The following is a 22,716-nucleotide window of genomic DNA, read 5'->3' on the forward strand; positions in this document are numbered from 1 at the left end:
CCCCTAAAAAGGGGACAAAATTTTATCTTGATCAGTTCTAGTAACATCGCTGCATTTTTGCTAACCTTGCCTTGTAGCTTTCAGTGGCTATTTTGAATAGGCAGGCCTGTGTGTGTGTAGGGGTAGGAAGGGAGGGAGGGAGGGAAGAGAGAAAGGGAGGGAGGGAGAAAGAGAGAGAGATCTCACCCTGGTTACCACTTCTTTACCTTCCTACCATCGGGAAGGAGATATAGAAGCATAGCCAACCGCACAAACAGGCTGAAGAACAGTTTTTATCTGTGGGTTGTCAGACTCCTGAATGCGAAATAACATCATAACTATGTAGTATGATGGACTTGCAGGGCCGGCGCAACGTGAAACATGTTCACAGTGGTGCAATAGGACTGGGTGTTTTGTTAACATGATTTATTGGGTTAGGGATTTTCTGTCTTCAATGTGAGTTGCATTGTACTGGGGGGGTGCATTGAGGAAGCTCAACTAATCTCATTGTAAATATGTTGTGCACTGATAATAAAGATTTGAATTGAATTGAATTGAATTGAATTGAATTGAATTGAATTGAGAGAGAGAGAGAGAGAGAGAGAGAGAGAGAGGGAGGGAGGGAGGGAGGGAGGGAGGGAGAGAGAGAGAGAGAGAGAGAGAGAGAAGCTGTCAGAAAAAAAATGTTGCAAGCCATTGCTGTGTAAAGTGAGTGGCAACCAAGCAACTGAAGCAGAGCTAAAATTCTGAGAAGAAACTGAACAGGATGGATTTTACATCATTGCCTAGAAGTGCAGATCTAAGTTCCACAAGTGGTTACAATATAGGACTTGGATGAAACTTACCATTTTTAAGAAATCTCCTTGGGACAGATCTACAAGCAACACCTAAAAAGGAAGCAGTACTTAGATTTATGTATTTAAACAATTTGTAGGGCCACCCATGTTTAAACTGTGTGGCCCACAACAGTAAATCACAAAAACCATTTGACAAAAACTAAAAGCTCAGTGTGTTAATCATCCTCCCAGAGTGCACTAACACAGGGATTCCCAACCCCTGGGCTGTGACCCATTATCAGGCCATGGACAGTTCACACAAGCGATGGGCCAGGACACGCATGCACAGCTCAATTCGCACAAGCGGCAGGCTTTTCACACTAGCCCGCTGCTCGTGAGTTGAGTTGCTTGTGTGACAGGCCAGCGACTTACTCAAGTGAAAGTCCGGTGCACACACATGCACCGGTCCACCTGTTGCATGGGTAAGTTTCCCTCTCCTCACCAACCCCACTGCCCGCCAAGCCATAAAGGTTGGGGACTGCTGCCCTAACAACAACCAACCACAGGCTCCCACCACACTACTCCAGTGCCTGGGTAAACAGCAGGTTTCAATGGGGCCTAAGGCTAAAACAAATGTAGTTGACTAAGTAATTGATAGGGATGATTAGGAACATTAAGAACATACAGAAATATCACCATAGCCAATCTTTGTGCTGGTATTTGTCCCAGAGATATAGCAAATGTTTGGTACATTCAACTATCTTTGGAAGCATGCAAGACTGTACCTCTTCCATAGGCTGATCCAGAACTTCTTCCAGATAGCGCTTTTGGATCCCAACCATAAATGGTGTAGGACAGCAGACTGTACTGAGAAGTTTCTCTGGAACCACTGGGATGTATGTATGGGCCCAAGTAAATGGGTAAAGAAGAGCAGCAGCCGAGTGAATGCACTTGGAGAGGGAGCTGAAAGGAAACCAATATTACATAGTAAAATATTAAATAATATTTTAAAGCTAAGTAGTGTATCTGTATGGTTCATAAATACCCTTGGCATGTTTATTATTTCATTGTTTAAATACATTGCCACTACTGTCTTAAAGAATTGATTACAATACTGTATTACTGATTTTAAAAATATACAAATGTAATTATGCTTCTAACAGTGAAATATATTTCTGCCTCATTCTGCAATTATTCTTAGCAGGGACCAGGGAAACCTGCTATCTCCAATAGCTCCAGAACTGTAAATAAGATGCATTCCAGCATCTGTCTCTCACCCACTCCCTCCCCCGACCTTTTGCTGCCCTATATCTTCTCCTATTGGTATCTTACAATTTATTACTTTGTTGTTTTCATCGTATGATTTATGATTGTATCTTATGATTTATCACTTTGTTGTTTGTATGTACATTGAGAACTTATGCACCGGAGACAAATTCCTTGTATGCCCAATCACACTTGGCCAATAAAGAATATGTCAATAAAGAATATTCTGTCTAACCTAACCTTCTAACCTTAAAATGTCCCAACCACCAGGTCATATCAAAATATTTATGTTATACATATAAAAAGGAAACCTGTATGTATTTGTCCATCTGCCATATGGACATTTCACAAATGAAAAAAACAAAATAATAGCATGTTATAAAATGGAAACCTAATCCAGAGTAAATGCTATGCTCCGGTCCTACTGTCTGGTGAAGCATAACTGACTTCTTGATTTCAATGGGACAAGCACAAAATTGCTTCCTTAGACTTACCTAAGCTCATCAGCCAAGAAGACTATCCGTCTCTCCAGAACTACAGAGGCAAATATCAGAAGTATCTTCTCAGGACTGAGGCACTTTAAAAGGGCCTGAAATTCCACATGCTCCAGGTGAGAATCCAATGGCCGGGTCAGCTCAATTTGCTAAAAACATGACAACAGGATAAAGTTAGCATAGTAATCATGGTTGAATACAGTTTTCTAAAAAATAATAATTTTCACTGGGATTAAGATTCATCTTTTTTCCAGTTCTGAATAAATGGTTATGACAGCTGTAATTACACCCTTAGTACCTAAAATAGGAGGCAATACTAAAATATGTCTTAGCACAATGAGGTAACTGTAGGCTCTCATATTTGCCTGTGGTATGCCTGAGTTCTACATTATGTATAAATATGGGGGAACTCTGGTAAGTCTAAAATATTTTTTCATCTAAATCCGTTATCAAATTAAAATGTGTCTATTCTGCTTGGCTCAAAGAAGCCACTGTTTAAATTAACAAGTGTTTTTCTAATTCTAAAATCTGGAGGCACCTGATAGCACCTTTTCAGACTAATATTTTACTAAAAAGCGTATATTTTCATAAAATATCAAGAGTTACATCTCATTTCATCAGGTGCCTCAGTGAGTTGATGAAGAGAATTGTAGCTAACGTTATGCAATTTAACACAATTTTGAGTTGGAAAAGATACTACTAACTAGACAGAGGTCTTCAAACTTGGCAGCTTTAAAACTTATGGACTTCAACTCCCAGAATTGTCCAGCCAGCATAGCTCTGGCTATTCTCCAGCCAGCATAGCTCTGGCTATTCTGGGAGCTGAAGTCCACAAGACTTAAAGCTTCCAAGTTTGAAGACCTCTGAACTAGACCCTTCTCATTTTTGACTACCATATCATAAACAAACACAACTTTCCTTCTCAATATCTGTCAGGCTATCCTGACATGCTCTGCAATAAATCATGGATCTTCTGACATTTTGTGACTTAGTTCAACTCTTCAGCCAAGCGTGGCAGAAATTCAAAGGCAGCTCCACTAGACTGGAATGTTTATTGAGGGTAAGAATGAAGCTATGCTCATGAGTTGAGCCCACTGCCAGTGAGAAGATATAAATGACTTTTATTGCTTTTGGATTTAAACTTGTGTCTTCTTCTTGCCTTTATGAATAAATATGTATTTAGAACAGGCCTTAGTACTAATACTGAGTAATTATTACATACTTATGTAATGGTCATTTCCAGCTTGGCAATTAATAATTCTAGCCTCAGCCCTCACAAATTCAGTTGTAATCCAGATCAGTTAAGAAATAAGTATTGATCACCTCCTTGTAGCTATGCAAGGGAAGATGGGAGTGCAGATGCACACATGGAGGTGAAACATCATTATATTCACACACTATAGCACAGGGGTGTCAAACTCAATTTCATTGAGGGTCGCATCAGGGTTGTGTTTGACCTCGGGTGGCCGGTGTGGGTGTGGCCAGGGAGGGTGTGGCCAGCTCAACATTACTCATGTCGGGGGCACCTGTGGTGGCCCAAGCACTCTACCAGTAAAAACAGGCTCCCAAGTTCTGTTTTCACCTGCAATGGCCACCTGCAACCCTCTGCCAGTGAAAACAAAGCTCAGGAGGGGCAACCGTGGCCCTTGCGAGCTCCATTTTCACTGGCAGAGGCACCGCAATCCAGTACTTCTCTGTTTCCAGGGTGACCACACGGGCCAGATCTAAACACTCCATGGGAAAGATCTTGCCCCTGGACCTTGAGTTTGACAGCCCTCCTATAGCACAACATAACAGAATAACAGGGTCGGAAGGGACTTTGGAGATCTTCTAGTCCAACTGTCGAGCGTCAAGAAGCACTCGACATCGTGTCCATGCACCAGCAGAACATGGATACCCGGCTGGAAGGGGGGGGGGGGGCTGAGCCACATGGGTGATGGTGGTGGAATAGGCTTCCGAGTAGGCGTTTATGTGCACGGGTGCCTTAAGGGATCGTGTGGGATTAGTTTACCACTCTGAGAACGCTCTAGAAAAATGACATCCCAGTAAGCCCGGAGGAAATGAGGACGTACGAGACCTCCCAGCTGAGTGTAATCGGGAAGGCGCTATATAAGAACTCGATTGCAAGGGCGTGACAGCTGCGTCTTTGTTTTGCTATGTTTTGCATTCCGGTTTCTGTAAGAGCTGTTTGCCACGATTAAATGAAGATACATCAGCTTGGCTTTAAGCGTATTCTTTGGACGTGGACACAGTCCTAGGGGAGCCGAGAGGAAGACGCAGCTCTCCCTTTTCCCAAGCTGTTTGGAGCTGCCCCGTGAGGGAACGGGATGGCGGAGGGCGTAGCGGGCGACACGCTGCCGGAGGATACAGCGGAAACCGTGGGCGAGGCAGAGGAGGAGGTCGACGCCGGGATGGACGGGGCGGGCAGCCCGCCGGTGGTGTGGCCGAAACAGCATAAGCCCCCAGTGAACGGAAGGAACGCGAACGCAACGCCCGGGAGACGCCCGGCCCAGAGACAGGTGGGATGCGTCTTCAAGCCCCGCCCTATGCTGGTTCCCAGTTCCAGAACTGGAGAGAACGGCGGTGGCTGGAAGACGAGGAAGGGGACTGGAGCCACTCCACTGGCCTGGGGGCTTCCACCCTAGAGATCCTGCGCGACCGTTTTGGCGAGGCGAGCTTCCGCGACGCGCCCTCCTGGCAGCCATGGGCGCCCAGCATGGAGGCAGCCACCTCCTGGTCGGGAGGCAGTACGGCGGGTGGGAGTTCTGACAGCAAATTCCGCCTTGCCAGCCCAAAGCTGAAGTTGAAGGGGCGTGAACAACGCTGGGTGAGTGGAGAGCGGAGACAGGCTGTACATTCATATGGTGGGGGTGAGGGCAGCCGCGCGACTCCTGGTGCCGCTACGCAACCCGGGAGAGAGAGGAGAGAAGACCCTGCGAGAGATGCCCCTCGACAGCTACCCGGCACAGAGAGTAGGCCATCGCAACAGCGTTACGGAGACCCGCTGCCGGCATGGGGCCACGGTCCCTGGGCACCCCCCTCCATCACCATCCCTGGGGATTACCGCCTGTACAGGCTGCATTCGATGGAACTGCAGGAAAGGTGGCACTGTTCTTGAGTCAGGTAATAAGCCATATGGACCTTTATGGCAGATTATATCCTTCACAGTGGTCCATGGTCGTTGCGGTCACAGCAGTGCTAACGGGAGAGGCAGCCGAATGGGTCGCCGATTTACATAGTGAACACGCCCGCGAGTTAACAGATCTGGGCCTGTTCCTTGAAGCGTTACGCAATAGGTTCGAGGATGAAACTCGGACCCAGGTCATCGAAGGTGAATTAGTCAACCTACGACAGCATGGTCGCCCTGCCAAGGATTATGTCAAGGAGTTCCGTAACCTGGCAGGGAAACTCCATTCGTGGCCAGAGCGCTTACTTATCCACCAATTCCAGGCAGGGTTGGATAGAGAAATAAAGCAGGCCTGTGTCTACCGGTGTCTAGGCCCGCGATTGTCCGAATGGTACAAGGCAGCGGTGAGCCTAGACATTGGCTTACGGGAATTCAGGCCTCGGAACACACCACAGCTCCAGTCCCGTCGTGGTCCAGGTGGCAGATCTAGCGACTGCGGGGTGTTTAGAGAAACCCCGGTAGCCGGCCGCTACCGAAGCGAACAGACGCCCGTTCTGGTGCTTTCGGTGCAACCAGGAGGGTCATAGAGCTGCGGACTGCCCCGTCGCAGCCCTGCGACTGTCAACTCCCCAGCCACCCGTTCCAACTACCACACCACGTGACCGAACCCTACGAACACCAGAACGCTCTAGGGCGGCCACGCAGATGCCCTCGTTAGAACCAACAACCAGTTCCAGCAATAGCAGGCCAGGTACGGCTCGTGTCCCCGACGCATCCAAAGAAAGCGACAATGGAGACGAGCTGCAGGATCCTATGGTAAGTGACCCTGTACACCCCTTCCTGATACCGGTGACCCTTAGACATCCTGTCACTAAGAAGGAGTGTGAACAAAAAGCCTTAATTGACACAGGCTGTACTCGGTGCCTTACTACGTACTACGGCGCTCGGTAGCTGAGGGCTTGGGCCTTTGGATCCTGACTCTTCGTACCCCCATTAAATTCGAGCAGATGGATGGGTCCATCCTGGGAGGCACGCCTACCGCCAGTGTTACAGAACCCGTTTTCCTGCAAATAGGAGCCCATCAGGAAATGATCCGGTTCATAGTAGTAACCCAGATGATCGAACCCATCATTCTTGGGCTTGCGTGGTTAGACAGGTGGGAACCACACATTTGGTGGGAGGGGGGTTATCGTAGGCTCAGGCTTCCATGTACAAAAGAGAGGGTGGCTCTCCAGCAAGAGGCAACAAGGCAAGGCACATACCCCCAAGCTTATAATGACCTCGCCCGAGTATTCAGCGAAGAAGTGACATCCTGCCCCCCCCATCGGGACACGGATTGTGGTATCAAAATACTCCCTGGAGCCCGGTTGCCAAAACCCCGTATGTACTCGATGACACCACAGGAACTGAAGGAATTGCGAACGTATATAGATAAAAACCTGGCCCGGGGATTTATTCGTCCCAGTCGTTCGCATTTAGTGGCACCCGTCCTCTTTCGGGGTAAGAAGGATGGGGGCTTACGTTTATGTGTTGACTACCGGGGATTGAATGCTGTCTGCGTAGAACCGTTGTACCCCCTGCCACTGATGACTGATTTGTTGGCTACCCTGGCGTCAGGGAAAATCTTCACGAAATTGGACCTCCGTGAAGCCTATTATCGGGTACGGATATGGCAGGGAGACGAGTGGAAAACCACATTTAACACTCCCCTCGGCAGCTACCAGTTCCTGGTGATGCCCTTCGGTCTACAAGGAGCACCAGCGGTGTTTATGCAGCTTATAAACGGTATTTTACATGAACACCTATATCAGGGCGTACTAGTCTATCTGGACGACATTTTGATTTACTCTGATACAATGGACAAACACGTCCAGCTGGTTAGACAAGTCCTGACCAAATTGCTGGACGCACATCTTTTTGTAAAACTCTCAAAATGTGAGTTCCACCGGGAGGAGATCGATTATCTAGGTTTTCGAATTAGTCATACTGGTATCCAGATGGACCCAAAGAAAGTAGCAGCGGTTTTAGAGTGGAAAGCTCCGCAAACCCGTAGACAATTGCAGAGTTTTTTGGGTTTTGCAAACTTTTATCGACATTTTATTCCGTCCTTTGCAACAACAGCATTACCATTAACGGAGCTATTGCGAACAAAAGGTGTGGTGGCCCCTGGGAAAAAACCCAGGCCGGGATACAAACTACAATGGTCATCTGAATGTCAACGAGTCTTTGAAAACCTTAAACGGGCTTTTGCCACTTAACCCGTATTGATACACCCTAACATGTCACAACCGTCCATTATACAAGCAGATGCTAGTGACGTGGCAGTAGGAGCTATTCTAATGCAGAAAGATGCAAACGGTATGCTAAGGCCTTGTGCATACACCTCCCGAAAATTTACAACCGCAGAAAGGAACTGGGCAGTGTGGGAGAAAGAGGCCTATGCTGTAAGATGGGCGTTACAAACATGGTGGCACCTACTGGAGGGTAATCCCATGCCGTTCGAGGTTTGGACGGATCACAAGAATCTACAGGCCCTCCAAACGCCTCAAAAACTATCCCCAAAACAGGTGAGGTGGGCACAATATTTCCAGCGGTTCCGTTTTGCCCTTGTATATAAGCCAGCTAGAGGAATGTTTTTAGCGGATGAGTTGTCAAGGATGCCGCAATATCATAGTAAACGAGATGAGGGTTTACAAGCAGTGATCTCACCCATGAAAGCGTACGTACTGACAGCCCCGCAGACCGAGGATTGGCTGACGATCTTACGGAAAGCCATTCGGACGGACGCATGGGCACAAAACAATGCGGCGTCCCTAACCCATCGTGATGGCCTAGCATGGTGGGGAGATAAACTGTATATTCCAGCAACATTGAGACAGCGAGTGTTACTCCAGTGCCATGATAGAAAAACCGCCGGACACTTCGGGTTCCTCAAAACCCTACATCTGACGCGCAGACAATTCTGGTGGCCTAAAATGAGGAAAGACATCGACCAATACGTCCGGGGATGCCACACGTGCGCGGTATCCAAACCACAACCAGGGAAGCCACTGGGCTTATTACAAACCGTAGCCGAACCAAACAGACCATGGGAGGAGATAGCCATGGATTTCATTGTAGACCTTCCCAGTAGCAGAGGTTATACCGTTATTTGGACAGTAGTCGATCTTTTCTCAAAGTAAGCCCACTTAATTCCATGTAAAGGTTTATCTTCTGCCCGACGCCTAGTACGTTTATTCCTACAACATATTTACCGTTTGCATGGAGTGCCTAAAAGGATAATATCAGACAGAGGGGTACAGTTCACCGCCCGATTCTGGAGAGGTTTCCTTCGTGATATAGGGTCAACCCAGGGCCTTAGTTCAGCTTATCACCCTAGTACGAACGGTGTTGCTGAACCCACGAATGCCATGGTAGAACGATACTTACGCTCCTACATTACCTACCAACAAAACGATTGGGTTGATTACCTTCTATTTGCTGAAACGGCATACAATAACGCAGTACATCGGAGTACGGGATTTACGCCGTTCCGGGTAGTCACGGGGAGGGAATTCCCTGCTATCCCAGAATTAGACCTTTCCCTCCCAAAGCCTATGACTCCCAACGACTGGTCTACTAACGTGAATGCTGTGTGGCCTCACGTGAAAACTGCTTTGACACAGGCAGCCGATGAATACAAGCTCCAGGCAGACAAAAGGAGGGCTACATGTCCACCTTTTCAGATCGGAGACCTGGTTTATTTGTCGACAAAATACTTAAAGCTACGATTACCAAGTAAAAAGCTAGGACCCAAATATATAGGCCCATTTCCTATCATTAGAGTAATTAACCCCGTAACATTCATGCTAAAACTACCCCCCTTATTGGGAAAGACCCATCCGGTATTCCACTCTAGTTTGTTAAAACCGGCCACTACACCCATTACAACACCAAAACCACCTCCTGGCCCGGTAACCGGCGCCCACTATGAAATACAAGACATCATCGATTCCAAACTACGTAGAGGTCAGTTATACTATTTAGTTCGCTGGACAGGGTATCCTGATAGTGAAGCATCCTGGGTACCTGTAAAAGATATAAACGCCCCAAGATTACTGAGAAAGTTCCACAAAGCAAACCCCCAGAAACCACATCCAGTACCTGACCATTAATATTATCCCTTTTTGTCTCCTCCTCTTAGACGGACGCCTGGTAGGGGGAGCCGCCTGTCGAGCGTCAAGAAGCACTCGACATCATGTCCATGCACCAGCAAAACATGGATACCCGGCTGGAAGGGGGGGGCTGAGCCACATGGGTGATGGTGGTGGAATAGGTTTCTGAGTAGGCGTTTATGTGCACGGGTGCCTTAAGGGATCGCGTGGGATTAGCTTACCACTCTGAGAACGCTCTAGAAAAATGATGACATCCCAGTAAGCCCGGAGGAAATGAGGACGTACGAGACCTCCCAGCTGAGTGTAATCGGGAAGGCGCTATATAAGAACTCGATTGCAAGGGCGTGACAGCTGCGTCTTTGTTTTGCTATGTTTTGCATTCCGGTTTCTGTAAGAGCTGTTTGCCACGATTAAACGAAGATACATCAGCTTGGCTTTAAGCGTATTCTTTGGACAGTCCTAGGGGAGCCGAGACCAACCTTGTGCACAAGCAGGAGACTCTATGCTATATTACTATTCTAGACAACTGGCTGTCCAGTCTCTTCGGTGATGGAGCACCCACAACTTCTGAAGGCAAGCCATTCCATTGGTTGATTTTCTCACAGTTAGGAAATTTCTCCTTAGTTCTAGGTTGCTTCTCTCCTTGATTAGTTTACATCCATTGTTTTTTATCTAGCCTTCTGGTCCTTTGGAAAATAAGCTGACCACCACCACCACCCCACACACACACACACCTCTTTGTGGCAGCCCCTAAAGTATTGGAACACTACTATCATGTCACCTCAGTCCTTCTTTTCACTAGACTAAACACACCCAATGTTTGATTTGATTTAGCAATCCATAACACTAAATTATGGACTACAGTTTGCAAAAACATAGTGACTAGGTTCATACTACTGAAACAAATCACACTGGTGTAGAGTCATGACTTATATTTCTTTTGGCTTATGAAATAGCTGTGCATTTACAAAATTAGTCATTCTATCAACTTTTTGATATTAATAGAGAGATGCATATGTGTAATTTGAAAAAAAATTGGAAGAGGAGTTTTGCACTTCTTCTTGAGTATGCCATTTCCCCCCTCCACTATTCATTAAGGCTTGCCCAAATTTTCAGGCTTTTGCTATTGCATTGGTGCAGTACAATGGTTAAAATAATCTGTTTTCCCAGAAAGTCAGTTCAACATGAGGCTGGTACAAAGACGTTTTCTATGCCCATATAAGGCTAATAGAAAGATACAGATGCTTTTGAAGAATATGTTCTGCACACCCCATCAAACTCCTCCAGTTGCATGAAGCACTGAGCACGCCAGGAAACCAAATACCAAAACGTCACCGTCTGATAGTTGACAGAGAGAAAACTCTAATACCAAAACAGGAAGTCAGTATAGCAAATCACACAGAAGACAATGCAGCAGAGTAAGGAAAGTCTGTGTTTTGTGGTGGATTCTTGTGCTGTTGTGGCAAAGAGGACAAAAACTGAATCTCTCCCTAAACAACTATTAATTACACAGGAACCTCACTTATGTCTGGAAATCATACTTGATAGTAAAACACATTCCACTTTTTTTAAAGATTTGTTTGCTTCAGTTACCAATCACCAATTACCAAATGCATCGCTCAAAGATCTGGAGAATCAGGACAAACATAGACCATGGTATTTCTTAAACAAAGATCCTTAACATACAATTGCAAACTGAATCTGGCAAAATACCATCCAGATACAATCAGGACATAAGATCGGTTTCCTATTATTGCATTCTGATATTTTGTCATCAGCTGTGGATTCTAGAAAAACTTTTATGTGAAAAGGGCTTCTCTCTGTCTGGGAATAATACTGAATCACTGACTCACATTTTATTCTACTGTTCTCTTATTAACTACTAATAACCCTCATTCCTTAGATGATTGAATGAGCTTTACATGAAGTTCCTCTTGGTTAACAAAAAACACAAAACAATATGGCCGTCACTAAGTTAGCGGTTGCATTCATGCATTGCTAATATGGAGGTGATTATAGGTTATATCAAGTTTCACATTGTTCTTTTGCTGTGTTTTATTCTGTTGGGTGTAATAAAGAATACGTTTTAAAGTAGCCACCAAATTAATACGACAGAAAATTATTAAATACTAATTAAATTTAATTAATTAAATTAAATATATTAATTTAATTAATTATTAAATTCCATCAAACGCTATTTTATTTACATTTAAATTAAACAAAATAAAATTTAGCTTGTATTCTGGCTTTCCATACAGCCAATGAACAGAGCCACTGAAAAAGCAAGGATAGCCCTTGGCCCAGAATGTGCATTGCTAAACCACACTGTGGTCCAACTTATTAGGTTATTACTTTCATATCTTGTGTTTTCCTTAGGAATGCAAGGTAGCCTACATAGGAGCTTCCTGTTATTTAATCCCCATAAAAGCTCTTGTTAGGGTGGAAAGTCCACAGCCACACAGTGAATTCTGTGATCAAGTGGAGATTTGAACCTGAATCTCCTGATTCAAGTCCAGCAATGTAATCACAATACTGCATGGCTTCTCCAAGCCAATGCATGTAGAGCTCCAGGTGTACAGGAAGCAAACCATAAAATGGAGCTTCTCATCTGCTCAATCCTCAATTAATTAAATATTTTCATATTTACTTCTAAATCTTTCATGCTGCAGCAGTTTCTTGACTCTCTGTTTCATTGAAACCAGTTTCAAAACATCAGTTATCATTTCCTAATTTTTCAACCTCATTGAGGTTAAGCAGTGCCACTAGCGGCAATTCCATCCTGTCTGAGATGGTGAAGGGAAATGTCAAGTGAAGGAGAAACTAATGAAATAGTTTGACCTAATAAAATGACTAAAGATGATGCTATGCTTTGCCGATAATGCTTGAAAATATAAAATGCAAATAACTTACAAAGGGGTTAGAGCTGCAAATTCAAGGCCTATGTACTGAAGAGGAAGTCAATGCGCTGCTGATCCTGTGTTTGATCCTCAAGGTTTGTTAACTAAACAAGTCAAGGTTTAAAATAACCTACTAGGCCCGTGATGGCGAACCTATGGCACGTGTGCCACAGGTGGCACGTGGAGCCATATCTGTGAGCACGTGAGAGTTGCCCTAGCTCAACTCCAGCATGCCTGAATGCGCCGGCTAGCTGATTTTCAGGCCTTCCGGGCCCACCGGAAGTCAGGAAATGGGCTGTTTCTGGCTTCCGGAGAGTCTCCAGGGAACTCCCCAGGCTCCAAGAAAGCCTCTGGAGCCTGGGGAGGGTGAAAAACCTACCGGGCCCTGGTAACTTTTTTGTTGTTGAGTGTCAAAAGTGGGGGGGAGCACAGGGGTGTCGGGCACGCATGCGCGGGGGCGGGGAGGCATTAAATTATGGGTGTGGGCACACGAGTGTGCGACCGCCTCCGCTCCCCCCACTTTTGGCACATGATGGCAAAAAGGTTAGCCATCACTGTACTAGGCCAAACCAAACCAGATTAATCTAGTAGTTAAGGCACCAAGCCAGGAGACTATGAGTTCTAGTCTTGTCTTAGGCATTGAAAGCCGGGTGAATGACTTTGGACCGGTCACTCTCTATCACCCCAACTCAACTCACAGGGTGCTTGTGGGGAAAATAGAAGAGAAAGGAGTGTATGTTGCCTTGGATTATTTATAAAAATAATAAATGTGGGATAGGGTAGGGTCTGCCACTAAGAAGTCATAGCATCTTTTTTTCCTTCAAACAAGACCATTATATAAGCTTTGTCCCTTTTCTCTCTCAGTGGGCATAATTTTGTAGTCTATCTCTTGCACACCTGGCTCAAGATGACTGTATGGAACCAAATCAACAATTGGGGTGGGGTGGGGGTTTCCCCGGTAATAGGTATCCAATTGGCACCTCTTTTTTCCCCCTATATCAATTATACAGGTCATATTCGGCAGGACTGAGGCAGTGCCATTACTGAATAAATATTTAAAATGTGGGATGGGGAGGAGCAAGGGAATCCAGCTAATTATCACTCTATATATTTGCTTATTATGATTAGTAAACATTATGCCTTCCATCTGAATAATAAATTACAAGTCTCATAGAGAAAGAATCAACTCTGGGCAAAGAACAAGCCAGTTTTCACCCCAGCTGTTCTATATTAGGTCCTATGGCAGCTAATTGAAAAAATATAACTGCAAGAGCAGGCCTACAATTTATATAGATTTCAAATCACTTTTTGATTCAAAATCACTTCAAAAATATTTGGTTTTTGGAGTGTTTTGGAGAAGTTAAAATAATACTATCATAGATAGGCATCTCCTGTTTTTAATTCAAACACTTTACAAAAATGCCATTTTTCATGTTTTTATAAAGAATTAGGAGAAATGCTTTAAGTATTTTGACTAATCCAATCTCTATTTGAAAGGGAATTAGATAAAAAAATTTTAGCCCCACCCTATTTAATCTCTATTTAAACTTCTTAGCAAGTAGATTGTCGAATTCAGGTTTCCACTCCCAAGTTTACAGGAATGGATATTCTGTTCTTTTGTATGCTAATGGTGTAGCTCTGCATTCAGATCTTTTACCCATTACTGTAAAAGCAGTAATGCTGGTAATTAATGACCAGAAAACCAAGTGGTTGTTCTTGCCAGGAAACCTAAAATATTTAAATGACTTATCAAGGGGATGAATTAAATAGAATGAAATGTTTTGAATATTCAGGAGTAGTACTCCAGGCCACAACTGCTTCAAAGATGCATATGCTGTTTTACAAGCACAAAAGAATGCAAGAGCCATAATGAAATTCTACATAGCAAAACCTATGACCCAAATACTTTCTGGTATTGACCCGGATTTTGTTTCATTATTCATTATAAATCACTTTGAGCCACACAAAGTTTTTGCAAAAACTCTTCTAGGTGCCCTGATGCATACTTAATGTGCCTCTTAAAATAGAAGCAGGACAACCAAAAATGGAGCTGAGGACAATGTTGTTAATACTCCCTTACTGGCTTGAATGCCACTTTTTCCTGATTCCAATAGTCCTGGGAGACCAATTTTAATCCTTGGAACAACCGGCAATTTAGGTGACAATGAGCACAATTGCTCCTTTTGGAATACATTCAGGCAAAAAGAATAATGAGAGAAATGGCCCTAGATATTTGTAAACAATTCATTATGGATTGGACATGGGCAAACATATGGAAGATATGATATTACTGATTGACACTCTCTCATATAGAGGTCAGTCCTCTCAACTCAGACTTTTTACAGATTATTCCTTGCAAATCTTATTAATTCTATGGATGTTCTATTGCTTTTCTTAAACCCTGTTGGGAGCTACTGATTTATACATTTGCTTAACATGATGACTTTGATTATAACATTTAATTACAGATCATGTTACAATCAGCCAAAGGTATTTCAAGTAGGCACACACCTCTGTCCCGGATTCAGGGATGAAGCTTTTAATGGTAACAGTTCTTCCTGGTGCTGGGAAGGAAGATTCACGTAGGCCCTGCATAAAGGGGTAGACGACTGCTGCCGAGATCTGCCGCCTCTTCTCTACTTCATCTAAAATCTATAAAAAGGAAAAAGATACCCATCATTTTGCAGCTTCCCAACTCGGCTCTTGATAGTGGCTTTCCTCCTCCTGAAATTATTCAAAGCCAACAGAGTCTTAAACAAAGTAATGATGTCCTGATACCATCTCCTCCTGAATCATGTGTCTCCTTCAAACGCATTTCATCCTCAGAACCAAAGTGTAAGAACCGAAGGTCAAGAAATAGTAACGGTGATAGATAATGATTAAGCCAAACTTGAACAACTTACATGGATCCAGTCATTTTCATTCTCCTTTCACAAGAGGAAACTAATTGAGAAGGTATATTAATTTAGTTATATCTGGTCTTAAAAACTATGACTGAAGTGATATTTTAAATTTAGCTCAAAGCTTCTTGTATTATTCATTTGTACACCAAGTAATTCGAAATAGCTGAATTATCTGAACTGAGCTACTGTTTTCTGTATTCAAATTAAAATGCTATATTTTTTTTCATTCTAATAATGGTGAAAATTCTCTAAATGAACAAAATATATCTCTATGAGTAGTCCCAGTCAATTCCCAATTATCTGGGATGAGGGACCTGACTTTCTTTCCTTTTTTCTGTGTAAGATCGGAAGAAGAAAAATATAGAAAGCTAATCTTATGATGAAGCAAGATTAGGAACAGTAGAACATATATTTCTGCCTATGCTACCTAACAAAGAGTTTAATGTTTTTTGTATTTCGGGAAACAGACTATTTAGAAAACATACCTTTGAAAATAGTCCAAAGCAACCAATACAGCTTACAATGCAATAAACTTCAGGGAGACGAGCATCTCGTCCAGAAGGCTGAAAAGCAGTGTTATGTAGAAAAAAAGTCACCATTAAACTTCCTTTTTAAATTAAAATTAAATGTCACTATTAAAGTACACATCTATGTTATGGAAATATACAAAACTATTATAGCAGCAAATATGGCTGCTTAACTAAGTTCCCAACTTTTGATCTAGGGAACAATGGCATTCCAAAATAATGTTGATAGTTTCTGGTGCAAACCCATATGCATATGGTTAAAACTTGGGAAATCTGAGAAAATTTGGATCTTTAACTTCAAATCTTGGAATCTTTCAAGCAAATACATGGTAATGTTACCAGATTTTATATGACTGTGACTTTCTCATTCAAAAGCATTCCATTCCATTTTAGGATTCCATGGGCTATCAAAAAGGGTCATTTGTGCTATGGAATCGGCAGGCATTGCCTTACTGACCTCTAGAGGTTATAAGATGGTCTTCCAAAGCTTTTAAAGATGACTGAGAGGGTTGCATAATATAAAGTTTGAGAACTACTGGCATAAATCACAGGCAAGTTTAAACATCCGGAACTTATTTTCTTGATTTCAGAGTGGCCAAATAAATAAGCTAGTTTATAAAATGGCCTTTGTGGAATCAGGATTACATCTGTCCTTTACTACATGAGTCAGATTTTTGTAAACAAATATATCATTCAGTATGAAAAACAAATAAACCAAGCTCCAGATCAGCGCCATGGTTATTGGAGTGCTCTGACTCACTCCCTTTCTTAACATCTCATTAAATACAGAACATAAGAAAGAGACATTCCTGGATGATTTTCTTTTTCACAATCTTCCACAGAATGTGCAAATTGGATTTTAAAGCAGGAAGGAGCCCAATTTACCTACAATGAACAAAACAAAAAATGTTTTCTTTTTTAACAAGCTGGTTCAACTAACTAGGGTTTCTTAACTAAATACAGCTCAGACCTGAACAACTTGAACTGTATAGCTCTGTGCAATCTGAAGATTTTACCTAGCCGGATAATGAAATACCTTCATGAAAACAACCAAGCTCAAAGAGAACCAAAGACTCCACTCCACTGTGTATTTCTTCCAGGAAGAATTTTTATGACATAAAATTAGCCAAACAAAACTATCTGTTCCATCCTACTATTACTTTGGAAATATGATCATTTTGATATGAGATTTTTAAATAGAAAAGGCCAGATATATCCCGCCCCAAAGAATCTAAACTGCAACGTAATATTATCTTATGAGGAAAGGGGCGTACTGTCTATTATTCTTCCCCTTTAAAGAAAACACTGAATTGGAAAAAATGACCAAAAAACACATAGATTTTAAACCAGAGATTTTTTTAATTGGGGATTATACCTGAAATATATAATAAAGAACTGAGATATCTGATTGTGAATGTATTAACAGCGGCTAGGATTGTGTTTGCTAAAAATTGGAAAAATGAGAAAATACCAACGCAGGATGAAGTCATTAAGAAAATAATGGAATGTGCTGAAATGAGCAAATTGACATTTGAAATTAGAGAACAAGAAGATAAACAATACTATAAAATATGGGACCTATTCTATCAATGGTTAGATAAAAAAATATGGAAATGAAATATGGTAGAGACTTTCACAATACAAGAATTGAAGAACTATGTGAAATATAACATATAGATGTATTATTGTTGGATAGATTCAGGAGGATGAAATGAATGTTATAATAAAAATTATCAAATCTTAGAATACTTTGAATGATAATGAGGGAAGAACTAGTCATAGTCAAATAAATGATTAATGAGGATAACAATATAAAGATATATATTAGGTCGATGATATGAGAATCTAGGTAAATTGTAAATTGTAAGCTATGAATTTGGTGAATGATGCACAAAAGACTGGTAACCAACCGACACACTGTTTGCAATTGAAGATGGTTTTATGAATGTTTAAAAATAAAAAAATATTTTCCAAAAAAAAAAAAAAGAAAGAAAGCACTAAATGAGGACATAAGCTGGTTCCAGCCATGTTACCAGACGTGATAATAGCATATCTCAATCCTGGCCATGCTAAATTCCTATCAAACATCAATCTTAAAGAATAACAGTTTCAGGAAGGAGGGAAATACCTTTCAATCTTATCCACTCAAGCACTTTATTAATATTTTTTCTCTCAGTGAAAAAAAATCATACCAAAAGAAAAGCAGGAAAGACTGGATATCGGAAGATGATCTTAAAGCTGCACCCTGTTCACTTACAGGGAATACCTGTTCAACCTAAATGGATCCAAAGAGTGGTTATGCTTAGCTTGTCCCAATTTTTTTCTTTCTTCTAAACCCCTACAATTGAAATATTTATTACAAATGCCACTGGAGCTAAAGGATTGCGGGACCATTTCCCCAGCTTAAGGTCAAAGCTTAAAAAATGTTCACCTTGGTTCAGAAGCAGTTTCGATTAATTATTACACAGCCCTTCAAGTGTGCAAACACTTTAATCCTTTTTGGATATTGTGCCCCACATAACTGCAGGGCAGGGAGAGTAAGGTTCAACTTGTTGGCACTGACCCAGCCATTGTCCCACTGCTCCAACCATATATATAAGTGTGTGTGTGCGTATGTATGTGTGTGTGTGTGCCGATCCCTAATTTATTATGTAGTTAAAGTCCTGAGTCATAGCAGCTGACTCATTAACAGAAGTTTGCTCTATGGCTGAAACTGTTAATCATTATTTAATATATTACATTAATTGGAAGATACTTTGCAATTTGTCTTATTTATGTTTATATCATGAGATCCCATTCATTTGGTAAACCGTTGCCTAAGAACACACAAAATAACTATTTCCTTTTAATTTTTTCATTGTGCAAGCTGGAGCTTCTGAGATTTATTTTTTTACCATTTCCAGCCAATAGATGCTGCAATGAAGCTGTGTCCTATGGGACAGAATGATGGGCAGCTGCTCAGAATGTTGCTGACTTCTCCATTCTAAGCTCCCCCTTCCTCTTCCTTCCTAATCACCTGAGCTAGAGGGAGCTTTTTAAAAGAGTTTGGGAAGAATCTCCAAAGTAATGCACTGCAAGCTTGCCTTAACTTTTATTTTCTAATTACATCTCTAAAATTAATACATGGATAGTAAGCCAATCAATGCAAAATGATAGCTATAAAACAAAACAATTCTTTGATTTTGCCCAGAGAGATCATATCAAAGTCTGCTTTCTGTAAATATCTAAAGATTAAGCAAACTCTAAGAAGCAATAAAAGAAACATGTGAGAAACAGGTCTTCTTTATGACAAAAGCACTTAAAGATTGAAAGGAACTGATGTGAAAAATAAGAAATGAAAGGAGAAACTAAGCTGGTGAAAGCAGGGTGGAGTGAGCTACTGATAGGATGAGAAGAGGGAAATGTGCACTCAGCTGCCACCTGTGTTTTACATTGGCTTTTCTCGGTGAACTCTGTGAGTCATAGGACATATGTTTTGTTTCATTTCAGACTACCTGTTAACACAGCCACTTATTAAAAAGGAAGCCAAGACTGGCTTCAGTTTCTAAATTGTGATAGTGTAAAATGTTCTAAAATCTACCTCACAGATCTCAATATAAAAACATATTGTTATGTACGAGGCAGGTACAAAAAAAAAAAAAGGAAAAGGATAAACCTGGATTACAAGTTTGTCTACTATATATATGGAAATCAAGAGTCCTAGAGTCCACCTGCAGATGGAACAATGTAACTCAGATGCAAACAAAAGCATATGATAGCATCAAGAGAGTAAAAGAATTGAAATGGAAATGGGCTGGTCACATAGCAAGAAGAACTGATGGCAGATGGACTAAGGCAGTGATGGCTAACCTTTTTGCTGTCGCATGCCAAAAGCGGGGGGAGTGCGGGGGGGTCACATGAACACATGCCCACACCCATAATTCAATGTGCCCCGCGCATGCACATATGAACCCCCCCTCGCTCCCCTCGCTTTTGGCATGCGATGGCACAGTGGGCCCAATAGGCCCATTTTTCACCCTCCCCAGGCTCCAGAGGCTTTCTTGGAGCCTGGGGAGGGCAAAAACAGCCTTCCACACTCCCCAGAGGCCCTCTGGAGGCCGGAAACAGACCGTTTCCCAGCTTCCGGAAGGCCCGAAAATCAGCTGGCCGGCACGCACATGCACTGGAGCTGAGCTAGGGCAACGCTCACTTGCCCACAGATATGGTTCTGCGTGCCACCTATGGCACCCGTGCCACAGGTTCACCATCACGGAAGTAAAGCATAGTTATAGAATGGATTCCACTTGATAAAAACAGTCCCCAAAAGAGACCTAAAACAAGATAGAGCTACAATGTCAGCAAGTATTACTGGCCCAATCGGCAAAAGAAAGCTTGAGACCATATTGGTTGGAAGCATGTGGAAAGCGACTTCATCCTGCAATGGATAAACAATGGCTAGAATGAACGAACTCAGATGCTACCACTTGTCCCTAACTCTGCATATCTCTTCAGTGTCCAGGAACACCCTCCCCGCAAAAAAATTTGATATTCTAGTGTCTTTCCCATACAGCCACTTTTGCTATTCTTTCCTCCTGACTAGGGACCTGGAAGGACCTAACACACAAATGTTGCTGCTTCCATAATGCATCTTTACCACATACCTGAAATAGCCATACAGATGAAGCACATGACATTACGAGATTTTCCGACATCACCAAATGTAGGAAAAATTTTCTCCAGCTGCCATGCAGAATGTGTCAATGGTTCTTAGAAGGCCAGTACTTGGGCACTATATCCAATAATTTTTCCCCCTGAAGCACTTCCATTCCATTGACCTATCGGTCACTAGATGGCAGCAAAAAAGTGGTTTCTTAAATTTCTATGGAGATTCTCAATCATCCAGGTCATGGTTATTCCAAAAGTGCTTTTTTCAAAAGGCAACTGGACTTTCTTTGTTTTTCTTGAAGCAAAACAGAGCTTTGCTTGAACGAGAAGTGAAACGTTTTAAAGCAAAACAAAGGAAGTCCATTTGCATTTTGAAAAAGCACCTTTGGGACTTTCTTAAATTGTTGATTGTTGGCAATCAATCTACCAACCAAGCAACGATTGACCACTAGATGACAGCAAAGATATAGTTGCATTTCTTTGCTGTCATCTGGTGGCAGAAAGTTGCCAATATTTACCTACTGTATAGTATAAATATTATGGAAGATCTGAGAAAGAGCTTTTGCTATATGTCATGGATAGATAAATTGTTCTGCATTTCAAAATACAGCCAATTAACTGATCATGGAAGCCAGGTTTCTGGTCTCCTGCAGAGCTAAAACAGCACTGCATCACAAGTGCTGAGCCCAGCAACCAAGTGGAGGGGGTGGTTCTATGCTGGCCCAATTGCAACCAAGCAGACCATCAATCCTGGCTACATCAAGCACCTCCTCATCCCTAGGATGCGTACACAAGTCCACATCTGCAAGTCTTTACAATTGTTCAAAATAGCTAGCAAATTATCTACTTCAGGGAAAAGCATTAATCCTATCGAGAGCAGTAGTAACTACTATTGTTTCTTTCTTCCCCTTAAATAAAACATAACATTATCACAGTGAATATATAAATTAGGCTGGGGAGAAGCTTAGAAGAATATATAACAACACTTCAGTTTTTTTACAACTTTGTAATCTTAAATTATGAAGTATCAATTTATACTACCATGAATATTTTAACTACCAATCCTATCATCCCCAAGCCAATTTGATTATTGGGCTATCAACGATCATGTGACTACCAGTTCTATCACTCCTACATATCATGACTTTTAGTTGGAAGAGATGATTAATTTATTATAAATTCATAACCTAACATTTTGGAGGTCACCATGTTGGAGAAGGCGGTTTAAAATAATTTAAAAGAGATTGTGGACATCAGCAACTCAACACAAACTTACCCCATCATTTTAAATCCCATTTGCAATTCTGTTTGGAGTCAGCATAATTTTTAAAAATAATTTTTAATAGCAGGAAGAATAAATAGTGACTGGATAATATATACACACCAAATATATTTATTAATTGTTACTTAAATAACCTTATTTCACTCCATATGGATATCAATTCCCAAAGTAGATGCTATTGTTCTTTTATAATCACAAGGAAAATATCTCCCTGAAGAGGTATTTTCCAGTTTGAGACATGAAAACCTTCTATAACCCTGTCTTACAGTATTGAAAACTCACTTCCCAGCTGAGGAAACTGTCGAGAAATTAACAAACAAATCAACTACTGCCTCTCATGGGATCTTTTCTTCCTTCATTTTCTCTCTCTTTATCTTTTCTCTTATTTTATCTGAAGCATAGAATTAAAGAAAAACATGCATGTACAAAAAAAAAAAATCACTTCACTTCTATAGTACTCTAGCCAGAAATTATAGCTGGCTGTCTCAAGGAATCATTATTAATATTCTCTATCTATCGCAATCCACCAGTCTGATTTTTTTCTATCTTTCCCCACCATGTTATCTTTCCTCTCCATGTTTGCCATTTCTCATTTACTCTTTGGTTATTAATAAAGCTAGGGGTGATAAAAGACCAATGTTATAAATTCTTATTGGTGCAGTAACTC

General features: G+C 41.9%; 1 protein-coding gene across 1 annotated transcript in view; it reads right to left on the bottom strand.

The window, feature by feature from the left end:
- The window catches only part of DENND2D (DENN domain containing 2D), a 44,606-nt gene that overhangs the window by 8,241 nt on the left and 13,649 nt on the right, over positions 1 to 22,716 (bottom strand). The window contains exons 5-9 of the mRNA XM_070939902.1: positions 16,082 to 16,159; positions 15,205 to 15,345; positions 2,516 to 2,664; positions 1,541 to 1,718; positions 825 to 866 (exon numbers count right to left, since the gene is read on the bottom strand). Coding sequence (XP_070796003.1) covers positions 825 to 866; positions 1,541 to 1,718; positions 2,516 to 2,664; positions 15,205 to 15,345; positions 16,082 to 16,159 — 588 coding nt within the window. The remainder of the gene's footprint in view (positions 1 to 824; positions 867 to 1,540; positions 1,719 to 2,515; positions 2,665 to 15,204; positions 15,346 to 16,081; positions 16,160 to 22,716) is intronic.

This window comes from Pituophis catenifer, unplaced genomic scaffold, assembly GCF_029215685.1.
Source record: "Pituophis catenifer annectens isolate HBS135680 unplaced genomic scaffold, rPitCat1.0.hap2 SCAF_3, whole genome shotgun sequence".
Classification (NCBI taxonomy): Eukaryota; Metazoa; Chordata; class Lepidosauria; order Squamata; family Colubridae; genus Pituophis; species Pituophis catenifer.